The 23300-nt window shown below is 43.8% G+C and overlaps 1 protein-coding gene across 3 annotated transcripts in view; it reads right to left on the bottom strand.

Moving 5' to 3' along the window:
• LOC138751829 (plexin domain-containing protein 2-like) overlaps positions 1-23300 on the bottom strand; it is a 558229-nt gene that overhangs the window by 158264 nt on the left and 376665 nt on the right. For all 3 annotated transcript variants that reach the window (XM_069914669.1, XM_069914668.1, XM_069914670.1), the window contains exons 5-7: positions 16964-17086; positions 13930-14048; positions 12184-12283 (exon numbers count right to left, since the gene is read on the bottom strand). In XM_069914669.1, coding sequence (XP_069770770.1) covers positions 12184-12283; positions 13930-14048; positions 16964-17086 — 342 coding nt within the window. The remainder of the gene's footprint in view (positions 1-12183; positions 12284-13929; positions 14049-16963; positions 17087-23300) is intronic.

Genomic DNA, 23300 nt, shown 5'->3' with positions numbered 1-23300 from the left:
CGATGGCCAGTGAAGAGCTCGCCATATAACACGATCTTGGGAAGGCGATGGTCCTCCATTCTGGAGATGTGACCTACCCAGCGCAGTTGGATCTTCAACAGCGTGGATTCGATGCTGTCGGCCTCTGCCATCTCGAGTACTTCGATGTTAGGGATAAAGTCGCTCCAATGAATGTTGAGGATGGAGCGGAGACAACGCTGGTGGAAGCGTTCTAGGAGCCGTAGGTGATGCCGGTAGAGGACCCATGATTCGGAGCCGAACAGGAGTGTGGGTATGACAACGGCTCTGTATACGCTTATCTTTGTGAGGTTTTTCAGTTGGTTGTTTTTCCAGACTCTTTTGTGTACTCTTCCAAAGACGCTATTTGCCTTGGCGAGTCTGTTGTCTATCTCGTTGTTAGACATGATCTAAAGGCTGTGATAAGCATCCAGCACCACTCAGTCCCTGAATGGCATGGTTTCAGTGCTGAAGTTTTGATCACCATTGTCAACTTCAAGAATCTAAGATACTATGAAACTAGTCATTTATAATGGAAACAAGAAATCAGGCTGGTGTGGAGAATAGATACTGATGTGTACTGTGAGCAACCCATCCAGACTTCAGTTGATTTTTTTGTATACCAGAAGATGTTCTTAATTATAACTGGTACATGAGATTAAATGACCAACAACAAATCATTTCCGTCTTGAAGAGGATATGCAAAATGTAAAACATAAGATGTAGCAATACCTTCAAAGAAATGTTGTCCAATTTGTATGTAGGAAAATGCCTTAAATATTGTACCCTGTGACTGTGTTCTTTGAATGAGACCAAACAGTCTTAGTGAGATGACTTTGTCTACCCAACACTACAGACTGCTCATTCCTGCTAGCGTTACTTAAATAAAATCTGTTTGAATTGTACTGAGTAGCTTGGTTGTACCTTTTGTATTTTGACAAGAGCGTGACTTTAACAGACACATGGAATGAGCTGCAAGAGGAGGCTCCAGAGTAACCAATAAAAACTCAAAGAAATGCTGGAGGAACTCAGCCAGTTTCTTCAGCGTCCTTCGGAGACAAAGATAATATTGCCGACATTTCGTGCCTGAACCCTTTTTCAAGGAACAAGCAGAATAAGCCAAAAGCAGGGAAAATCAGAAAGACTCAGAATTCAGACAATGCTGGTTGAGAGATGAATCCAGACTGACAAAAGGTGTGATTTGGATATGATAAGGGATGTAAAAATTTATTACGGTTATGTGAAAGGAGACGGAAGGGAGAGACAGATCTAGGGGAAGGTAATGGGGGAGGGGAGCTTAACAAAAGCCAGAGAAGTCAATATTAATCCCATCCAGTTGGGGGGTGTCCAGTCAGAAGAAGATTATTCCTCCAATCTCTCTGGCAGTGCATGAGACCACAAACAGACAAGTCAGCAAGGGAATAGAATGGAGCATTGAAATGGGTGGCCACTGGAAGATCCACGCTATTTTGGAGGATAGAGCGAAGTGCTCAACAAAGCCATCTCCCAGTCTGCTTCCAGTCTCTATGATGTAGAGGAGATCATAACAGGAGCACCAGATGCAGTAGATGGCCCCTGTAGATTCACAAGTAAAATGCTGCTTCACTTGGAAGGACTGTTTGGGGCCCCAAATGATGGTGAGGGAGGAGGAGGGGGTGCAAGCAGAGCATCTCCTGGGTCACAGGGGTAGGTTTCAAGGGAACGATTGGTTGGGTGGGAGGAGAGGACAAGGGAGTCACAGAGGGAGTGGTCCCTGTGGAAGATGGAGTAGAGGGGGGGGGGAGGTGAATATGTGTCTAGTGGTGGGATCACGTAGTAGGTGGTAGAAATGGTGGTGGAGGATGTGTTGGATGCAGAGGTTGGTGGGGTGGTAGGAAAGGACAAGAGGAATCCTCTCCTTGTTTTGCATGGGGATGGAGGGGGACACCACAGATGTGCAGGCAATAAAGGGTATGCTGATGAGCGCTGAGTTTATGGTGGTAGAGGGAAAGCCTCGTTGTTTGAAGAAGGAGATATCTCTAAAGGTCTGGCATGGCAGTCGTCATCCTGGGTGCAGATGCGACAGAGACACAGGAATTGAGAGAATGGAATGGAAGCCTTCAGGGGGCAGGGTGATCCCACCATTAGATACGTATTCCCCTCTCCTTCTGTAGGGACCGTTTCTTTCATGACTCCCTTGTCCACTCCTCTCTTCTCACCAATTGTCCCTTGGACCCACTCCTGTGACTGCAGGAGGTGCTCCACTTCAGCCCACACCTCCTCCCTCACCAGCATTCGGGGCCCCAAAAAGTTCTTCCAAGTGAAGCAACATTCACTTGTGAATCTGCAGAGGACATCGACTGCATCCGGTGCTCCCGTTGTGGGCTCCTCTACATTCGAGTGACTGAGCACAGCTCTGTCCACCGAAAATAGCGTGGATCTCCCAGTGGCCACCCATTTCAATGCTCCATTCTATTCCCTTGCTGACTTGTCTGTCTGTGGTCTCATGCACTGCCAGGTTCAGACCACCTGCAAAATGGAAGAACAACACGTCATCTTCGGACTGGATCTCCAACCGTATGGCTTAAATATTCAACTCTGGCTTTCATTAAACCACCCCACCACCTCATTCTTTCCTCATAGCCTTCCCCAGTTCTGTCTCTTCCTTTTCCCTGTCTTCTTTTGCACAAATATGATAAATTCTTAACTCGTCCCTTATCAAATCCAATTAACACCTTTTGTTGGTCTGGATTGCTCCCTCAGCCAGCATTGTCTGAATTCTGAGACATTCTGAGATTTTCTGCTTGTGGCTTATTCTACTTCTTCCCTGAAGAAAGGCCTAGGCCCAAAACATTGACAGTCTATCTTTGACTTCTAAGGTCGCTGAAAAGACCAGCTGAGTTCCTCCAGTATTTTGGTGTGTTTTTACAACAATCACAGTGTCTGCAGACTCTCGTATTTTTCTCTAACAGTCAACCAGTTTACCTACCTTGGCTGCACCATTTCATCTGATGGAAGGATCGACAAAGAGATAGACAACAGACTCGCCAAGGCAAATAGCGCCTTTGGAAGACTACATACAAGTGTCTGGAAAAACAACCACCTGAAGAAACACACAAAGCTCAGTGCGAACAGAGCCGTTGTCATACCCATGCTCCTGTTCGGCTCCGAATCATGGGTCCTCTACTGGCATCACCTACGGCTCCTAGAATGCTTCCATTAGTGCTGTCTCCGCTCCATCCTCAACATTCATTGGAATGACTTCATCACCAACATCGAAGTACTCGAGCTGGCAGAGTCCGCAAGCATCAAATCCATGCTGCTGAAGACCCAACTGCGCTGGGTGGGTCACGTCTCCAGAATGGAGGACCATTGCCTTCCCAAGATCATGTCATATGGCGAGCTCTCCACTGACCACTGAGACAGAGGTGCACCAAAGAAGAGGTACAAGGACTGCTTAAAGATATCTCTTGGTGCCTTTCACATTGACAACCTCCAGTGAGCTGATATCGCCTCCAACCATGCATCTTGGCGCCGCACAGTTCGGCGGGCAGCAACCTCCTTTGAAGAAGACCACAGAACCCACCTCACTGACAAAAGACAAAGGAGGAAAAACCTAACACCCAACCCCAACCAACCAATTTTCCCTTGCAACCGCTGCAACTGTACCTGCCTATCCCGCATCGGACTTGTCAGTCACCAAAGAGCCTGCAGCAGACATGGACATACCCCTCCATAAATCTTCGTCCACAAAGCCAAGCCAAAGAAGAGAGTCAGGTACAATTACAACATTTAAAAGGCATTTGTACCATAACATAGAAAGGAAAAAGTTAGAAGTATATGGGGCCAGAGCAGGCAAATGGCCACACATGGGCAACTGCAGATGCTGAAATGAGATATTGCACACAGAGTTTAGATGCATCTTCACCCTGACCACAACGGTCATCCTGAGCTCCTAATTACATGCCATGTCAACCCCCCCTCCCCAACCCCTTTTGATTCTCATACTGACCTGACTGGGCCTTCTCCACTGCCAAATTAGAGGAACAACACCTCATATTCTGCCTGGGCTGCCTACAGCCCAATGGTAAGAACATGGATTTTTAAAAATTCTGGTAATGAGTCACTTCTGCATCACTTTGCACTTCCCCTTTTCCCCTCAGCCCATTTTTGACCCCTTTTCTAGCTACCACTTCACAGTCCCCCCCCCAACCCATTCTCATTCTCCCTTCTCTTTAGTTCCATCACCCTCCAACCCCATCTATCCATTGGATTCTCTGCTCTCTGCCACCAGCCCCATTTCTTCTGATTCCACTGGTCTGCTTTTATACCTCCATTCTCACCTCTCATCAGACTGGCAACTTTTGTCTTCCAATCACCCATGCCACCCTCTACATTTTTATTTCCTCTCCCTCCCTTTGTTTGGCATTTGTCAATTGAATGCCTCTGTCCGACAAGGTGTACCTCTACCTGGTTCACCAATCCTACGTGGAGCTCCTCTACCAACCCTTTAGCTCTGTCCTCTTTCGATTAGCTGCTCCTCTTATCTCAATAAAGAGCTTTGACCTCAAATATAAACCCTTCTTCCCCCCCCCACCCCCCCACTGATGCTGCTTGATCTCATGAGTTCCTCCAGCAGATTGAGTTTAGCTCAGATAGGCAACTTGGATATCATGATGGGTTGGGTTGAAGGGCATATTTCTAGTGGTTATGTTACAGCATTGACTTCCAAACAACAGGATTTTGATTCAGAGCCACAGCTTTGAATCCCCACATGGCAGCAGGGGAGATTAATGTTAGGTAATTAATATAACTGGAGTGAGAAGCTTGGAGCAGTAATAATGATCATAAATAACAATCCTTTTTCAGCAATATCACTAAGGGAAGGAGATTTACCATTTTCCAATCTGCTATACATGCAAATTCAAGAGAGCCAATATGACCGGCTCATTATGATCTTCTAAATTGGCTTTAAAGCAACGGTCATGGTTCGATAGAAAATACCAACCCTGACATGCCATCTTCAACCTGAGAACAATGGCACAAAAACATGGCCTTTGAACGATAAATTCCATTTAGTCCCATTGACATCTACCCGGACCATAGCCCTCCATACGCCTCCAACCCAAGTTCATGACCAATCTTTTCTTTTATGTCAAAACTGAACCTGTATCCAACACCCCCACTGGCAGCTCTTTCCACATTCTCACCACACTCTGAAGGTCCGCCCAAATGTTCTCCTTAAACATTTTACCTTTCACCCTTAACCCATGTCTTCAAGTTCTTGTCCCACCCAACCTCAGTATCTAGGCCATTCATAATGTTGTACACCACTTTCACATTTCCCCTTATTCTCCGACACTCCAGGGAATAAAGCCCTAACCTATTCAACATTTCTATCTTTATAACTCAGCTCCTCAAGTCTTGGCAACATCCTAGTAAATGTTCTCTGCACTATCTTATTGGTATCTTCCTTGTAGGTAGGTGACCAAAACTGCACACAATACTCTAAACTTGGCCTCACCAAAATATCAAACAACTTCAATATAACATCACAAGTGCTGTGCCAATTCTTTAAGACATGAAGGCTCTCTTTACAACCTGGTATGCCACTTTTAAGGAATTATACATCTGTATTTCCAGATCCTTCTATTCTGAAACAGACCACATTTCCCTACTATTTACTGTGTAAATCCTTCTCAAAGTGCATCATCGCATATTTGTCCTCATCAAATTCCATCTGCCATTAAAATATTTTCCCAGCTGGTGAAGATCCCACTGCAAGTTTTGAATGTCTTCCTCACTGACCACTACACTTCCAATCTTAGTGTTATCTTCAAATTTGCTGAACAATTTAGCATATTACCATCCAGATTGTTGATGTAGATGACAAACAATAATAGATCCAGTTCAAGAGGCAATCCCCTACTACCACTCTGTCTCTTCCCACAAAGCTAAAGTGTAATCCAATTCACTGTATGATCGCATCCTGGATACCAAGCAACTGAACCTTCTTGACCAACCACCCATGTTGCCCCTTGTCAAAGACCTTACTGAAGCCCATGGAGTCAACGTCCAGTGTCTTTGCTTCATCAACTTTCCTGATAGCTGCCTTGAAAAACTATACAACTCCTGACCGAATAAATTAAAACAAAAGCAAAGCTTAAGAGACTCCGAGACAGGAGCATGGATTAAAGAAAGATCGAGGGCTGCAGCGGCCCACACACATAGATGCGGACCATCCCACAAAATGGCCAATGAACGTGATGACCGCACAGACCTGGGGGGGGGGGGGGGTGACACCAGCCATCATCTGAGGTGACCTCCTGCACTGCAGGAAGACAGTGAACTGTGGCAGAAACACTGGCGCCCCGACATCATCACTTGGGGCCACATGAAATCAAAGACCGGAGCAATAAACCAGTCTTAACATCAAGGCTTTAGTGTGCATATCATTCTTCTCCACATGCACATAGTGCAAATGCTAAATTGGTGACCCCGACAGTTCCAACCGGCAGTTGACGGAACAGGCAGAGCCAGCGACCATCCATGCGTTCTCTCCCAGGCTCCCAACATTTTAGGTGTCGCAGCCACATGTGTGGTGCAAACAAGCTGAGGCTCAGTTCCAGCTTCGACACATCCTCACCGACGACACCCGCCACTTCTACATCGTGCGCACCCTTAATCAGGACAGTGGCAAGAGTCGTAGACTTCCTATGGCAACCTCTCGAGCAAGGCAAATATGTGGCCCTCAAAGAGCTGTTAACCTGCACTTTCGGGCTCTCCCAGCATGAGTGCACTTCCCAATTGCTAGACATGGACAGCTTGAGGGACAGGGCTCTGTCCTCCCTAATGAGCAGGGTGCTCACTTTGATTGAGGGCCACATGCCCTGCCTGCTCTTTGAGCAGATCTTTCAGGAGCAAATGCCCAAGGATATCGGACTCTTGCTCACAGATCAGGACTTCAGCAACCCCCCCCCCCCCCCCACCCCCCGAAGGGTTGCAGCCCAGGCAGACATGCTCTGGAGAGAGAAGAAGAATACCAGTGCCGTTGTAGACCATGTCAGCAAGCCCAAGGAACAGCTAACTGTGAGACCAAAACCAATGGAGAGGCAAGTTAATACACTGGGATAATTCTGCTACTATCATCAGCGATGGGGTGCGGGGGCCCATTGATGCCACCCACCTTGTGATTTTCTGGGAAACGCCCTGGCCAAACATCATTGATGGCTGTGGCGGTTGGCCACGTGACACCCTCCTTGTTGGGCAGGTATTTCCTGGTCAACACCAATGCCAAGATAAGTATCCTTCTCCCCACCGCAAGCAGCAAGCAGGGCCCAGAAATGGCTGCAGCTAAAAGCTCCTCCATCCTAAATTATGATATCCGCACCATTCCCCTTCGGTTCAGCAACAGCTGATTAATATGGACTTTTACCCTCTTGGCAGTGGTGCAACTGCTCCTGGGGGCCAATTTCCTTCGTCCCCACTGCCTGCTCGTAAACCTCAAGGGACAGCACTAGGTGCATGCCAGAACTTTTCAAACTCTACAAGCCAATCAACCCGCCAATCAATATTAGGAAGCCAATCAACACGCACACCCCCCCACCTCAAACTTGACTCCATAATGCTTGCAGACAATGAGTTCGCCTGCATTCAAGCAGAGTTCTCTTCAATATTGGTGCCACAGTTCTCCACGGCCAAGCCAAACCATGGGGTAAGGCACCACATTCTGATTAAAGACCCCCCCACTCCATGTCAGGGTATGTTGGTTCCCTCCCAAAAAGCTCAGCCTTGCAAAGGAGGAGTTCAAGAAAATGGAGGATTTAAGGATTGTATGGTGGTCCAACAGTCCCTGGGCATACCCCTCCACATGGTGCCAAAAACAACAGGGGAGGGGAGGGGTGGAGGAGGCCATGTGGCAACTATTACCATTTCAATGAGGCCACAATGCCTGACAGATATCCCGTGCCCCACATCCAAAATTTTGCCACCAACCTGCATGGGGCACAGGTGTTTTCCAAGGTGGACCTCATCCAGGGGTACCACCAGATCCAAGTTCACCCCCAAGATTCCCCCATGAACATGATTATAACCCTCTTTGGCCTGTTTGAATTCCTACGAATGCCCTTCGGTATGAAAAACACGGCACAATCTTTCCAGCAGCTGGTCCGGGGCCTCCCAGTTGCTTTCATCTATTTGGATAATATCCTCATTGCCAACTGCATCCACAAAGACCACACCGCCCACCTGAGACAACTGTGCCCCCAGTTGAGTGAATTCAGTTTAACAATTAACCCCACAAAGTGCCAATTCGGCCTGGACACTATTGATTTCCTGGGGCACAGAATAAACAAGCATGGCTTGAAAAGGTCAAGGCGGTCCGGCACTTTACCAAGTAACAAACAGTAAAGGGGCTACAGGAATTTGCTGGTATGATAAATTTTAACCACAAATTCATTCTGGCAGCGGCCTGCATCATGAACCCCCTCTTCACGCTAATGGATGGAAAGTCACAGGACATTACCTGGGACAACGAGTCTTTGAGGGCATTCCAGAATGCCAAAGATGAGCTGGCCAATGCCACCCTCCTGGTACAGTCTAGACCAGAGGTACGTACCGCTCTGAGAGTTAACGCTTCCTGGCCTTTTTCAGCAGACACCTCCGCCCCACAGAGCTCAAATATAGCACCTTCGACTGGGAGCTATTGGCACTCTACCTGGTGGTAGAAGATCTTTTTAGAAGGTCGGCAATTTAAGGTCTTCACCAGTTAGAAGACATTGACCTTCACCTTCATTAAGGTATTGGACCTGTGGTCAGCTCAGCAGCAGAAGCACTTGTCCTACGTGTCTGAATTTACCAAGGACATAAAGCACATCGCAAGGCAAATCAACGTGATAGCTGACTTTCTGTCACGCCCCGTGATCGAGTTGGTCCACACCCTGTCCCGGGGATTTACTAAGTGGCCCGTGCCAAAGCACAGCAACAGGACCCTGAGACCCCCATGTATAAGACAGCCATCTCCAATCTCAGGGTGGAAGACATTCCCGTTGGACCAGGCAACCTGACACTACTGTGCAACGCCTTCACTGACAGCCCTTTCCCCACTGTCCCGGCCGCATGGAGGCCTTTCAATGCCATCCACAACCTGGCGCATTCGGCAATAAGATCCACAGTCAAGTCTAGCAGATTTGGCGGCACATCCTCCATAAGCAGGTCAGCCAGTGGGCCAAGACCTGCATGCACAGCCAGTCCTCAAAAGTGCAGACTCACACAAAGGCACCCACTCAGACTTTTGAACTAGCGCTATGCAGGTTCAGCCATGTACATATCGATATAGTGGGGCTGCTACCAGTTTCCCATGGGGTGCAATACCTATGTACCATAGTTGACTGCTCCATGAGGTGGCCTGAAGCAGTCCCGCAGGCTGATACCACCACAGAAACCTGCACCAGTGTACTCATCGACACATGGGTGTCCAGATTCGGGGTCCCAGAGCACCTAACTTCAGACAAGGGGGCACAATTTACTTCTGGACTCTGGGCAGCGCTGGCTAACTTCCTGGGGACACCACACTACGGCGTGCCACCCTCAGTCCAATGGGCTAATAGAGTGGTTTCACAGGCACCTGAAGGCAGCCTTGATGGCCCGGCTCAAAGATCCTAACTGCATTACAAAGTGCCTTGGTTCTTGCTGGGGATTCGACCCATACCAAAAGAAGACTTCAACACTTCAGCAGTGGAGATGGTCTACAACGTGCCTTTAATCATTCCAGGGGAGTTCCTGGCCCCTGACAAACGCCCGGAAGACCCCACAGCAACCCTTGAAAATGTGGCAAAAACTGGGGTCCCTGGTCCTGCAACAACCCCCACAACCCAGCCATCCCAAACATAACATCCCCAGGGTCTTAAAGACTTGTTTGTAAGAAAGGGCGCACACTGACCGCACATGTACAATGACCCTACGAGGGGCCTTACAGGGTAATTAGGGTCAATAGCTCCACTTTTCCTCGATGTCAGCAGTAAGGAGGAGACCTTTACTGTTAACCACCTGAAACCAGCATATCTGGACTGTAACCAGTCAGTCTCCAACCCTCCCCTGCGATGCAGGGGCAGACCATCCAAGTCAATGGACAACGGCCTGATTACCGGTTCTGGGGGTGGGGAGGGGACGTCATGTAGTGGTCCATGCACGGAGACGTGAACTGGCCCACAAAACAGCCAATGAAAACAGTGACCATGCTGACTGGGTGGTGACACCGGCCGTCGTCCCAGGTGACCTCCCGCACGGTGGGAAGACAGTGAACTTTGGCAAGAACTTCGGTCATTCCCAGGTCGGCGCTCCAATTACGTGGTGTCCTGACATCAGTGCCTGGAGCCCATATAAACACAATGGCCAGTGGAATAAACCAGGCTCGACTTCAAGGATTTGGTGTGCTCGTCATTCTCCTCCACGCCCACATAGCACGAACACTACAGGGTTATGGGGTAAGGAGTGTTTAGTTTTCTTTTGGGAGGAATATATAGGTCGGCACAGCATCGAGCGCATCTTGAACTGTGATATAGTGTTCGATGTTCTAATCAAGTGAGGACCAACAGTCATCTTAGCATTTGGGTCCGGTAAATGAAAATGTTTCAACCCTGCTTTACTGTTTTAAATCAGTGCCTTTTGTATCACTAATTAAGAATTTAATAAGCCAATGCTACATTAATTAAGTCAATGCTACAATTGTTCTGCTATATAATTGGATATCCATAAAAGATTTAAACATCCTATCATAACTACTTGCTCAATTCTTAAATTTATGGAATTTTTACATTTTGTGGCATAAACACTCCTGAGATAGTCCATTTGCATACTTTAAAAAAATAATCAGGGTAATATTTTTTCTTGGAAAGATCATTATGTGATAATACCCAGCAAGATCTACTTAATCTCTGACTAAGCAATGAAAAATAAAGTGTCAATAGAAATTATAAGCTGCATTACCATCAGACAAAGGCCAGGCAATTGAGATTCTCTCAGCATCTCAATGAACCTACAAATACACTGAGGTGACTAGATTTTCATTTCATTCTGACAGTAATTGACTAGGGCTATGGTTGATTTAACATCTCTAAAAAGAAACCACCAGGCAGACACATATTTAAAGAACAGCTGACACTGGTGCTGCTCAAGCCAGGCATATTTAACACTTCTGACCAAAAAATATTTAATAGTTCTGATCAGTGAAACAAGAAAGTCTGCATATGCTGTGATTGTAGTAAATGCACAAAAGATTTGGAGAAACTCCGCAGCAGATACATCTTTGCTTCATATGGATGCTGCGGAACCTGTTGTGTTTCTCCAGCACTATTGTGTATTTAATGTTTTATGTGGGCTAACTCTTCCATGATGTAAGTAGTCCCAACGTACTCTGGAATATCTGAGGCCCTGAGGAAGTGTCCAGGATGAGAGGTCATAGCCTCAGAATTGAAGGATGCCTTTAGAAGAGAGAGGAGATAGTTCTTCAGCCAGAAGATAGTGAAACTGTGGAATTTGTTGCCACAGGTAGACGAGGAGGGCAAGTAGATCTAAAAAGAGGTGATTGGTTTTTGGGTGTCAAAGGTTATGGAGAAAAGTTGGAAGAATGGGATTGAATGGTGGAGAAGGCTGAATGGGCTAAATCTGCTCTTATGTCTTATGGTTCAATATCTCCATGTCAGCTGAAGTTTATTCGATTAACCTGCCAGGAATGTAAAAACAAATCCCCAAACAAGTATATATTGTCAAGGAGCCAGAGTGGGTGAAAAGCCTCTCTTTGTTATTTGATGCTAGAAATGTATTCCTTGAACATAATTCACTTTATATTATTTAGAGCATCAGCTACTATGGCCTGTATTTTGATATTAGTGAATCTGAACTATACAAAAGACAAGTTACTGTTAGAACAATAAACTGTACACCACTATATATTCAACATTTCTAAAACTAAATTTATGTCTCAACATTACAGATCTAAAAGTCACTGTATATGTGTGAAAAAGAAATAGTGTATATCATGGCTAATGTGATTTATGGTGTGAAAAATAAAAAATTAAAAAAAAAAAATTACAGATCTAATATTTTACAAGCTTCCTCCTTGGAAATTAAGGGAAATCTCCTCACAAATGCATTTTATGGCCTGGGCAGCACAATATCGATTGAATGAATGAGTGCAATTTCACCTACTGGGAATCTGCTGGATCTTGTGGACGACCACAAATGCATCCGAAAGCCCCACTTTCACTGGGTGATTGGCTGAGTTGATCTGCGTCACGGACACAGGTATCTAAAGGACAGAAAAAAAATTAATATGTGTAGGATTCTTTCAAATGGAACATCTGTCATCCATTGTTCCTTGCTATTGGCAACAAGTGGTAAAATTGGAATGAAACTGCGTCTTCTCTGAGCTGATTACAAGATGTGAACCCCTCAAAGCATAAAACTATCTCAGTCAACCAGTTACAATTATCTTCAGAAAACCGCACTATTGTGGTTGTCCGACAAGGGATAAAGGACAACTCAGGAGGTGAAGGGGAGATTGGGGATAAATAAGATAGAAATAGGAGAATAAGGAAAATGTTGGATGTTGTAGGAATGTTGTCTTATAAAGAGTTGAAAATAAGAAAACAGAAATGGAAAAGGAGGAAAGGTAATGATGGAAAAACGGAAAGAGAAGATAAACAAAATATAAAAGGGCTACGCTGAACTATATGTCTTTAAATATTAATGGAATACATAACCAAATTAGAAGGAAGAAACTACTAAATTTAAATGAATAAATGTATTCCATTAGAAAAAATAACATATAGGTTAAGAAATAATATTGAAATATTCGAACAAGTATAGGAGCCTTACATTAAATACAATAGCGAAAACCTACCGGGGACAAACATTACCTAAGTTGATGGAAGGAGAAGGAAAGAAAAGAATGGACTCAGTAGAATTTCTGGTGTAATTTTGTTGAATGACAACATTGTCTGACTGGCTTAATGCAACCTAGATTGTATACCTAAAATGGATGAGAGGGGGGAGTGGGGGGGTGGTTTGGGAGGAAAGGGGGGGGGGGGGAGAAAAAGTCACTGTATATGTGTGAAAAAGAAATAGTGTATATCATGGCTAATGTGATTTATGGTGTGAAAAATAAAAAATTTAAAAAAAAAACGCACTATTACGGGCCACATTTACAAGACAAAGTATTGCAATTTTGAACTATAACAAATCGCTAAATCTCTATGTGAATGATTAAATCTTCAATTTGGAAAACAACTTTTTGTAAAACCAATGGATTGAAATGCAGCTGATTTTAAAAAATTGCAATTGATGAGAGCTGATATCGATTGGCCACTGTCCATGGAAAAATAAAGAGGACAAGATTTTTCCCTATTCTTAAATTTTGCCAACTTCTTTGTGATATGGGTGGCATGGTTAGTGTAGCAGTTATCGCCAGTGCTGGGTTCGTATCCAACGCTCTTTGTCAGGAGTTTGCATGTTTTCTCCGGGACCTGCATAGGTTTTCTCTAGGCTCTCCAGTTTCCCCCCATCCTCCAAAACGTGCGGGGTTGATAGGTTAATTGGGTAGCGTGGGTTTCAACAGCTGGAAGCAGCTAGCACTATAAATAAATAAATGAGCAGACAAATAAATGAAATGACATTTTTTTATTAGAATGCAACATTAAATTTAAAAATAAAGCTCTTTTGCACCTCCCAATTTTAGGACACAAACGTGATCCAAGCCATTCAGTCAATAAAGGGCAACACTAATATGTTAAAATTAATTTGCCTGAAATTGGCTGATAGCAAATGGAAGATCTACTCATACATTTTACCCGACTTTAGGAGTACCATCCACAGGAAAAAAATAATCATTCAAGTGCACTTGCGCAATGTATTTGCTTGAACTATAACAGAATCCAAACAAATCAAAAAACTCACCTCTTTGTATCCAAATACAATCCGTCCATCACTGTGCAGGGTTGCCTGGAAGGTGAAACTTCCTAGATCATAGTTATCCTGTAGATGAACATTGTCCCACTGAACAACCAGAGTGGTTCCTGTGCATCCAAGTGAAATATACATTAGTCATTTATTGGTGCAACGTCTTCAGTCTCACCTTTGGCGCAACACAGCTTATTGCGAAGACAAAAATATAATTTTTAACAAGTTAGTTGATGCATTTTCAGAGAATAGAATGATTTGATACTTTTTAATTAATTATTTTTATTTTCCTGCACTGACAGGAAGGGGCTTCAGAGTTTCTATTCTCTAATGCATCTTTGTCAGTGGATTGAATGCATTTTCTGCTGATATTTCACTGAAGTTAAAGCACATTAAGGGATTCAGATAGGAACTTCTGTCCAATTTGAGGAGATGGCAGCAGAAACATTGTTCACATGGTATCACAACCACCTGGAAACCTCGCCAAGATCAGCGTATACAGAGCCGTTGTCATACCCACACTCCTGTTCGGCTCCGAATCATGGGTGCTCTACCGGCATCACCTACGGCTCCTAGAATGCTTCCACCAGCTTTTTCTCCGCTACATCCTCAACATTCATTGGAGCGCTTTCATCCCTAACGTCGAAGTACTCGAGATGGCAGAGGTCGACAGCATCGAATCCACGCTGCTGAAGATCCAACTGCGCTGGGTGGGTCACGTCTCCGGAATGGAGGACCATCGCCTTCCCAAGATCGTGTTATATGGCGAGCTCTCCACTGGCCACCGTGACAGAGGTGCACCAAAGAAGAGGTACAAGGACTGCCTAAAGAAATCTCTTGGTGCCTACCACATTGACAGTGGGCTGATAACGCCTCAAACCGTGCATCTTGGCGCCTCACAGTTTGGCGGGCAGCAACCTCCTTTGAAGAAGACCGCAGAGCCCACCTCACTGACAAAAGGCAAAGGAGGAAAAACCCAACACCTAACCCCAACCAACCAATTTTCCCCTGCAACCGTGTCTGCCTGTCCCGCATCGGACTTATCAGCCACAAACGAGCCTGCAGCTGACGTGGACTTTTTACCCCCTCCATAAATCTTCGTCCGCGAAGCCAAGCCAAAGAAGAAGAAGACAATCCTAAACCAGTGTAATGTAGATAACTGTGAGGTCATCCATTTTGGAGGCAATGACATCTAGGCCTGGGGACAAAGGATAAAAATGGGAGGTGCAACAAAATCTGGGTGTTGTGGTGCATCCGATAATAGAAGGTTGAAATGTGGGTAACAGCAGTTGATGAAGAAAGCAGAAAGCATGTTGGCCTTTGTAGCACATCAAATTACTCAAAGTCTTGTTTACTCAAACCAAGGCTATTATTAACAAAAAACTGGAGCATGGAACCTCGAGGTCGACCGGTCCAGACTGACCTGGGTCTGGTGAGGAGTAGCCCTTTATGACCTGCCAGTAGGCGTGGCTACGGCTCTCGGCCAATCACTACTACTATATGCAAATATATACAAATATATACATTAGTGATAGTATCCTGTACTATCACAGCCTTTATTGCGAGAGATTTTGAATATGTAAACACGGCAGTCTTAATGAAGTGGTATTGCCACTTGCTGAGGTCACGCCTTGAGTACTGGGTGCAATTTTGGTCTCCTAGTATGAGGAAGGCTATTTCTTGCTAGGATGTACAGAGAGGTACACCAGACTGACTTCTGAGAAGACAGGACTGACTTTGGAAGAGAATCAGGGTTATACTCATTGGAATTTAGAAGAACGAGAAAGAATCTCATTGAAACATATAACATTCTCTCAAGACTAGACATCTTAGATGTAGGAAGAAAGTTCCCAGTGTTGCAGAAGGCCAGAACAAGGGGTCACAGTTGAAGAGTAAGGGGTAAGCTATGTAGGACTGGGACGAGGAGAAACTTCTTCACTCAGTAAGGTTGTGAACTTGTTGAACTTTCTCCCACAGAGCATTGTTGCGGTCAGTTTGTTAGAAATGTTCAAAATGGAGTTAGATGTGGCTCTCTTGATTAAAGGGCATGGAGAGAAAGCAGGAATAGTGTACGAAAGTTGAATGATCAGTCACGATTGTGTTGAATGGTGGTGCAGGCAGTGTATTCCTGCACTTATTTTATCTGATCCTATGATAACCCTAGGTTCCTTATTCCAATCCATTAATGGTGGTTATTCTCCGAATTAGCATTAAGCCCAATCACTTTATCCTCTATCTGAATCACATATCTAACATAGTCTTGCTTCAATCACCAACTCCCGCAGTCTGGAGATTCTTGAATCTTTAACGATGTGCATTGTTGAATGTTAAATCATGTGCATCATGTTCCTAAATATCTTAAATCTTATAGATGATTTTTTTTAAAAAACTGATTTATTGTACCAAGGCTGTTGATTTAGCTGGTCTTGGGTAATGGTTATCCTGTGATGTAAATGGCAGGTCCTGCAAATGGTGGTTTAATTTAAAGCTTACACAGTAGGCATATTAACCAGTGCCAATATGATTTATGTGACTGTTACCTGCCACTATGCAGCCCAAAGCCTTATGTTGTACAGAAACAGCTGTATGCAGGGCATGAGCTGCTTCACTAACCCTGTAGCATTAGCTTCCTACAGCTCCAGGGCTGTTCATGATGGGAAAGAGCTTTTGATCAACTAGCAACTGGTGCTCTGACGAAACCCTGCCATATCAGCCAAGTTATTTTGAAAGACCAGCATTAGCAAAGATTGTTCTACATTAACATTGGAGATGACCTGCATATGTCAGCCTCATTGTTTGCAAGTATTAAGTGCAATCGTTTACAGGCCAGTGTTCTGTTCTAGCCCAAGATATTCCCTCCTGACCAAGATCTAAGTTAGAAAGTTGATAGCAATGGAAGACTCTGCTCATAACTTATATTTAGAACATACAATGGAATTTCTTGTAATAATTTAGGAAAGAAAACAAATACATTTGGAATCTTTGTGTTCAAATCCTTCCTGCAAAGTAGTCTGATAAAGCCATCAATTACCATTGTCAAAGTATCTTACAGTTGAGTTCCTGGACACACTTGGGTCGAAGTTGGCCATCAATGGAGCAATATACTGAGTGGCTGTTAACATGCGGTGTACAACCTCACCAGTGTAGATAAAGCCTGAAAAAGAGAAGATTATATGAAATTCAATGCAATATCTATTAGAATCATGATTCCCTATTTTAAAACACATAGGTAATGCCACGTGCATTGAATGCTTTATGTGGTCACTGGCCACCAATCAGTAAAGCAAACCTCCACTTCCAGCCGTTGACTCCTTTCACTGAGTGAGTTTTGAATCCAACTCGTCTGCTCACCTTGGATTCTTTCTGATTTAACTTTTGCAGAATAACCTGCAAAGATATTTGTCAAATTCCCCAGCAATCTGTATCTTTCAATATCTTAGGATATATCCCATCAGGCTCAGGGATTTATCTATTTTAATGCTCCTCAAAAGACCCAGCAGCACCTCTTCCTTGATCTCAGAATGTTAGCATTCTCCACATTGTACTCCCCATCACTCTCCTCCATGTTCTTCTCACATCATTATCTGCCCTTACCTTCAAACGTCCTCTCGCAATAAACCTTTGCAAGTCCTCACCTATGCCTCCAAATTGGCTTTGCGCCAATTCTTGGACCAATCCTAGCTTTCACCATAACTATTTTGAAACTAATGATCACTGATCCCTTAGTCCCCCTCAACTGTCACTTCAGTTCTAATACAGGTAGGTGTGAAAAATTGCTGCCAATTTGCTGGCCAGCCTTTCTCCTGTATCCACCAATTTATCTGTCATCTGATAGCCTTTGCTCCACACCTTTCTCCTTTATTCAGGTGTCTGACTGACATTCAGCACTCCTGACAAAGGACCCAGACCTGAAACGTCGACTGCTTTGACTTTTTATGGTTGCTCTGTGACCTGCTGAGTTTCTCCAGCTCTTTTGCCCACTGCACTCATGATGATATCTAACAGGTCACATAATTTGGTGGGAGTTCTCCCTGCAAGAATGTGGGATTCCTCAGTGCTGCATTTACTTCCCACATCCTAAAGATGTGTTGCCCAATGTTTTTTTTTACACTGTAAATTAACATCTGTGTTTGGTGGGTGGAATTGATGGGAATACATGTAACAGAAGTGATTACAGGGAAATAATACTACCTTAAGGCCTAGGTAGATAATTTAGTCGTAAATTCTAATCTCCACATGGCAGCTGGGGAATTTGATTTTAAGTTATTAAATAAAGCTGGAATACAAGGCCAGTGTTAATAGTGGTGACAATAAAACTGCTGAACTGACATGAAAACCTATCTGGATCACAAATGCCTTTCAGGGAAAGAAAACTGCTGGCCTTTCTCAGTATGTTCTGTATGTGACCCCAGAATAACCGACAGCAGTAGTTCTCAACCGTTTTCTTTCCACTCACATACCACTTTAAGTATTCCCTGTGGCATCGGTGCTCTGTGATTAGTAAGGGATTGCTTATGTGGGTGGAAATAAAAAAAGTTTGAAAACCATTGTTTTAATTGTACCTAATTGACTCACTATGTGCACAGTTTCATAGCTCCAAAGGAAATGGGCTAATGACAATTTTTCTCAAGCAAAACAATTGGGTCTCAACCTTCCCTTCCCACTCAAATACACACACCTTAATCAATCCCTTACTAATCATGGAGCACTGATTGGAATTACTTAAAGTGGTACGTGAGTTGAAGAATAAGGTTGAGAACCACTGACCTATAGAGTTGACTCAAGTTAAACAAGAAAGTTTGCAGATGCTGTGTCTTTCAAAATAGTTGATTCTTAGACATATTGAGTATAATGTGGCCAAAATCGAGGGCTCAGTAGTGGAGAGGGTCAAGAACTTCAAATTCAAGGATGTTAACATCTCCAAGGATCTGTCCTGGAGCCTACACATAGATACAATCACAAAGAAGGCTCACCAGCGGTTATACTTTGTAAGGTGTCTGAAGCGATTAGGTATGTCACCGAAGTCTCTTGTAAACTTCTACAGGTTTACCAAGGAGAGCATTCTGACTGGTTGCATCACTGACTGGTATGGAGACACCAACTCTCAGGACAAGAAAAAAACTCCAGAGGGTTGTTAACTTGGCCTGCGACAGCGCAGACACCAGACTTCACTCCATCGAGGACATCTACACGAGGCGGTGTCTTAAAAACGACCCCTATCAGCCAGACCAGGCCCTCTTCACTCAGCTACCACCAGGATAAAGGTACAGGAGACCAAAGTCTAGCACTCAGTGGCACAAGGACAGCGTCTTCCCTGCTGCCATCAGTTTATGGTATAATCAATGAACCAAAGGCGCTGCTTTACTTTTTGTGCACTACTATTTTAAATTTTTTTATAGTAATGTCATAAAGTGGTTATGATATGGATGTTTGCGCTGTGGCGTTGCTGCAAAACACCGAATTTCATGACTCGTTCTTGACAATAAATCCTGATTTTGATTCAAATGTTCACAGGTGGTGCGGAGGTCAGGTCACTGGGCGTATTTAAGACAGAGATTGATAGGTTCTTGATTAGCCAGCGCATCAGAGGTTATGGGAAGAAGGCTGGGTAGTGGGGCTATGGGGAAATAGATCAGCTCATGCTTAAATGGTGGGGCAGACTCAATGGGCTGAATAGCCCTGTTCCTGCTCCTATGTCTTATGGTCAAATGTGATATTGTCCATTTCACAGGACAAAAAAATCTTATATTCAAATAATGAGAGATTACAGAACTTTGCAGAGGGATCTATATATTCTACTGTATGATTCAGGAAAAGTGATCAGTAGCAGGCAATTTTATTGTTTATGGTGAGGGAAATTGAAACCAAGGAAAGTAGTTTCCTGCTCTCTTCGTAAAGAGTGATGGAAGTACCGTACATAATATTTTTAATTGAAGATGCAGGCTGTGGGCTGTTGGCAACTCGTGGTCGACGGACCAGGTTTCGGAACTGGGATCGAGAGGGTGCTGAGGGCCAGAAGGGCTCCCGAAAGTCCTCGGGCATTGAAGCCTTCCTGCTTGTGTGAGAAATTTGGATCTGGAGCTTGGGTTGCTGATGGTTTGAACTGGAGCCTGTCTGGCTGCAGAAGCTGTGGGAACAATGGAACCGAATCCACAGATACCCGATATCTCTGAAGGGACTCTCCTTTGTCTCCGTTTCTCTCATTGGTTGGAGTGCCGGGCAAAGCTCATGACAACTCTTTGTTTGCCATACAGCTGTCAACAATTGAAGTATATTACATTTTTAATGTATTATTATTAACTATAAAAGGAACTTTTGATCTTTGGATTGGGACTGAAAAACAGATAGGTGAAAGTAGATGAGAATGCAGAGTTGAAGTTACCATCATAGGTCTAATCATATGATCTAAGGATGGCCCAGCAGAGCCAAAGTGTTGACAGGCCTTTCCCTGCCCACAATTCATACGACCACACTGACTGATTGAATATGTGCTCTGGAAATGAAATACAGAATGAAGATCACCAGTATTCTTTGCTCTCGTCTGTGTAATTTGTTTATTTTCCTTACTGCTTGCTGTGAGCACATTTTAACGTCGATCTCTAGGTTTCATCAATTTGTCACTGTGTCTTTTCTATTTGGTAAATACGTGTATTATGAAGAAATGTATGTACATTTATTTAAATAGACTAGCTTGGAAACGAACCAATGGGTTTTTGTTCAGTTTTTGGAACCAGTCCAACGAATCCATTCGCATTGATGGTTGGAATGGGTCTCTGCTTTTTTTTCCATTAATGCATGGTAATCTGACATCAAACTTTGGTAATTGCTACTGTTGAATAAAACACTGGATGCTGTGATTTTCCTGAGTTGGGGAATTTTATTCATATGATCATTTATTTTTGGGAAAAAAAGATCAAGAAGTTATTTAGTAACCTAAAGAGCTCTGTATTTTTTCTGAAATGATTAGATTGTCAGGGGCTGCTATCTCTAGACAGGAAATGTTTGGTTTTGAATAAAGGTGTACAAAGATATGCAGAGCAAATATAGGGTAGGCAGAAGGAAAATTTTCTACTTCTCTGCAAAACTATTTAAATTATTACTTATATCTGCCAAGACTGTCTGAATTCATTTGACTGCAGAAGATTAAGAGGCAAATCAGCCAAAGTGTTGATGATTATTAAATATTCATGGGAAGAGCAATAGGGAGAAATAATTTTCCCTGTTGGTACAGCCCGTAACAAGAGGCATAGCCTTAATATCAACAGCAAGACCTTTCAGGGTCATTGTTAGAAGTAAACAGTCCCCAAGTTCCATACACCATGTGGATGTGATTTCCTGCTTTAGTATTTTTACCCCCTCCATAAATCTTCGTCCGCGAAGCCAAGCCAAAGAAAGAAGATTAAAAGCTCCAGATTTTTAAATAAAACTGTGAAAAGAGGTATATTGTAAATTATTGACATTTGCGACTTGATGTGGACAGAATAATCATTATACATTTACATTTTCACATTTGGCTACAAGATTAATTGAAATATTTGAAAACAAAATGTTGCCATTCCCAAATTTTCGGGACCCATCGAGTTTTTTTTTAAAAACAGGAAGAATCTTGTCATAGTGGAGTGCCTCTTTTGACATTATATTCATATTCATCATGGGGTACACGCTGTTATGATTGTTTTCTTCCAGTGCAATTCACTTATAACCATGACAAATAACTCATTTTAATACTTTCTTTTGACCAAAAGATACCATGAAAGTATCGAACTACATATTATAGAAGTTCACCTTGATCTTTTTCTCTCTTTGAATGCTGTCCAAAATATATTCCCAGCAGAGAAGGTACTTACTGTAATAAAACCACTGCTGCCAATTCTTGGCAGTAATCTGTTCACTTTGAAAAATTTAAATTAATTTAGATATGCAACATAGCAGCAGGCCCTTTTGGCCCATGAGCCTGCCCCTCGCCCCCCCCCCCCCCCACCTCCCCCTAGGTACTCCAATTAATCTACAATCCACGTACATTTTTGAAGGGAGGGAGGAAACCCAGACAGACACACAAAGTCCTTACAGACAGCGGTGGGTTCGAACCCAAGATGCCGCCACTGTAATAGTGTTGGACTAACTGCTACACTAACCATACCGGCCATTTGATATTGAAATTCTACAGACAATTCAAACAATTCTTGCTGACATGAACTGATTTATATTTGTATGAACTATGGTTCTCTTTATACAGCACCTTAGGTATTTGACGTTAAGTAGTTTTAGTAGAAAATGAATGCTGCCAACAAGCTAGGCAAAATTTACTGCTGCAGACAACTACTTCAATGTCTTTAAATACACAAAAGTGCTGGAGAAACTCAACAGATCCACAGCATCCATGGAAGGCAAAGATATATAACCAGCATTTCAGGTTTGAGCCCTTTGTCGATACCTTAACGAAGGACTGGGGCCTGGAACAATCCTTATATATCTTTGCCTGCTATGAATTCCTGCTGAATTTCTCTAGCACTTTTGTGTTACCTCAATGCTTCTGGTTGAAAAGGCCCAGAACCTTTATTGGTTTACAGGCAGGACTACCTGTAATGGTTGCAGCTGGAGGGAACTTTGGGATCATGTTTCATTTGCATTAATTATTATGCTTTCTGTTTATGATTTGATATTTCACAATGTAATAATTCTTAGTGGTTTACAGGTTTTCCTAATTAATTGAAGAAACAGAACACAGAACCAAACAGCACAGAACAGGCCCTTGGGCCCTTGTTGAGGTGCCAACCTATATAATCCCACCAAAAAAAAACCCTTCCTACCTCATAACCCTCTATTTTTCTTTCATCCATGTGCCTATCTAAGAGTCTCTTAAATGTCCCTAATATTTCAGCCTCCACCACTGAGGCACGATCAATAACCACAAGCAGACTTGAAACGAGAGATTAAATGCTTTAATAACCTGAAACATTAGGCTCGCCACTTCCTGCTGCTGGGCCAGATCCAAGGCCTGGTGTGGAGGGAGGAGATTATTGGGAATTTTATGAGTAGGAATTACAGGGTCGGAGGCAGGACAGTCTGAACAGTCTAGTGAGGTCACCTCCTTCTTCTTTGGCTTGGCTTCGCGGACGAAGATTTATGGAGGGGGTAAAAGTCCACGTCAGCTGCAGGCTCGTTTGTGGCTGACAAGTCCGATGCGGGACAGGCAGACACGGTTGCAGCGGTTGCAGGGGAAAATTGGTTGGTTGGGGTTGGGTGTTGGGTTTTTCCTCCTTTGCCTTTTGTCAGTGAGGTGGGCTCTGCGGTCTTCTTCAAAGGAGGTTGCTGCCCGCCGAACTGTGAGGCGCCAAGATGCACAGTTTGAGGCGTTATCAGCCCAC

Source organism: Narcine bancroftii, chromosome 1, assembly GCF_036971445.1.
Source record: "Narcine bancroftii isolate sNarBan1 chromosome 1, sNarBan1.hap1, whole genome shotgun sequence".
Lineage (NCBI taxonomy): Eukaryota > Metazoa > Chordata > Chondrichthyes > Torpediniformes > Narcinidae > Narcine > Narcine bancroftii.
The sequence above is the reverse complement of the archived record's forward strand: the minus strand, read 5'-3'. Positions and strand labels throughout refer to the sequence as shown.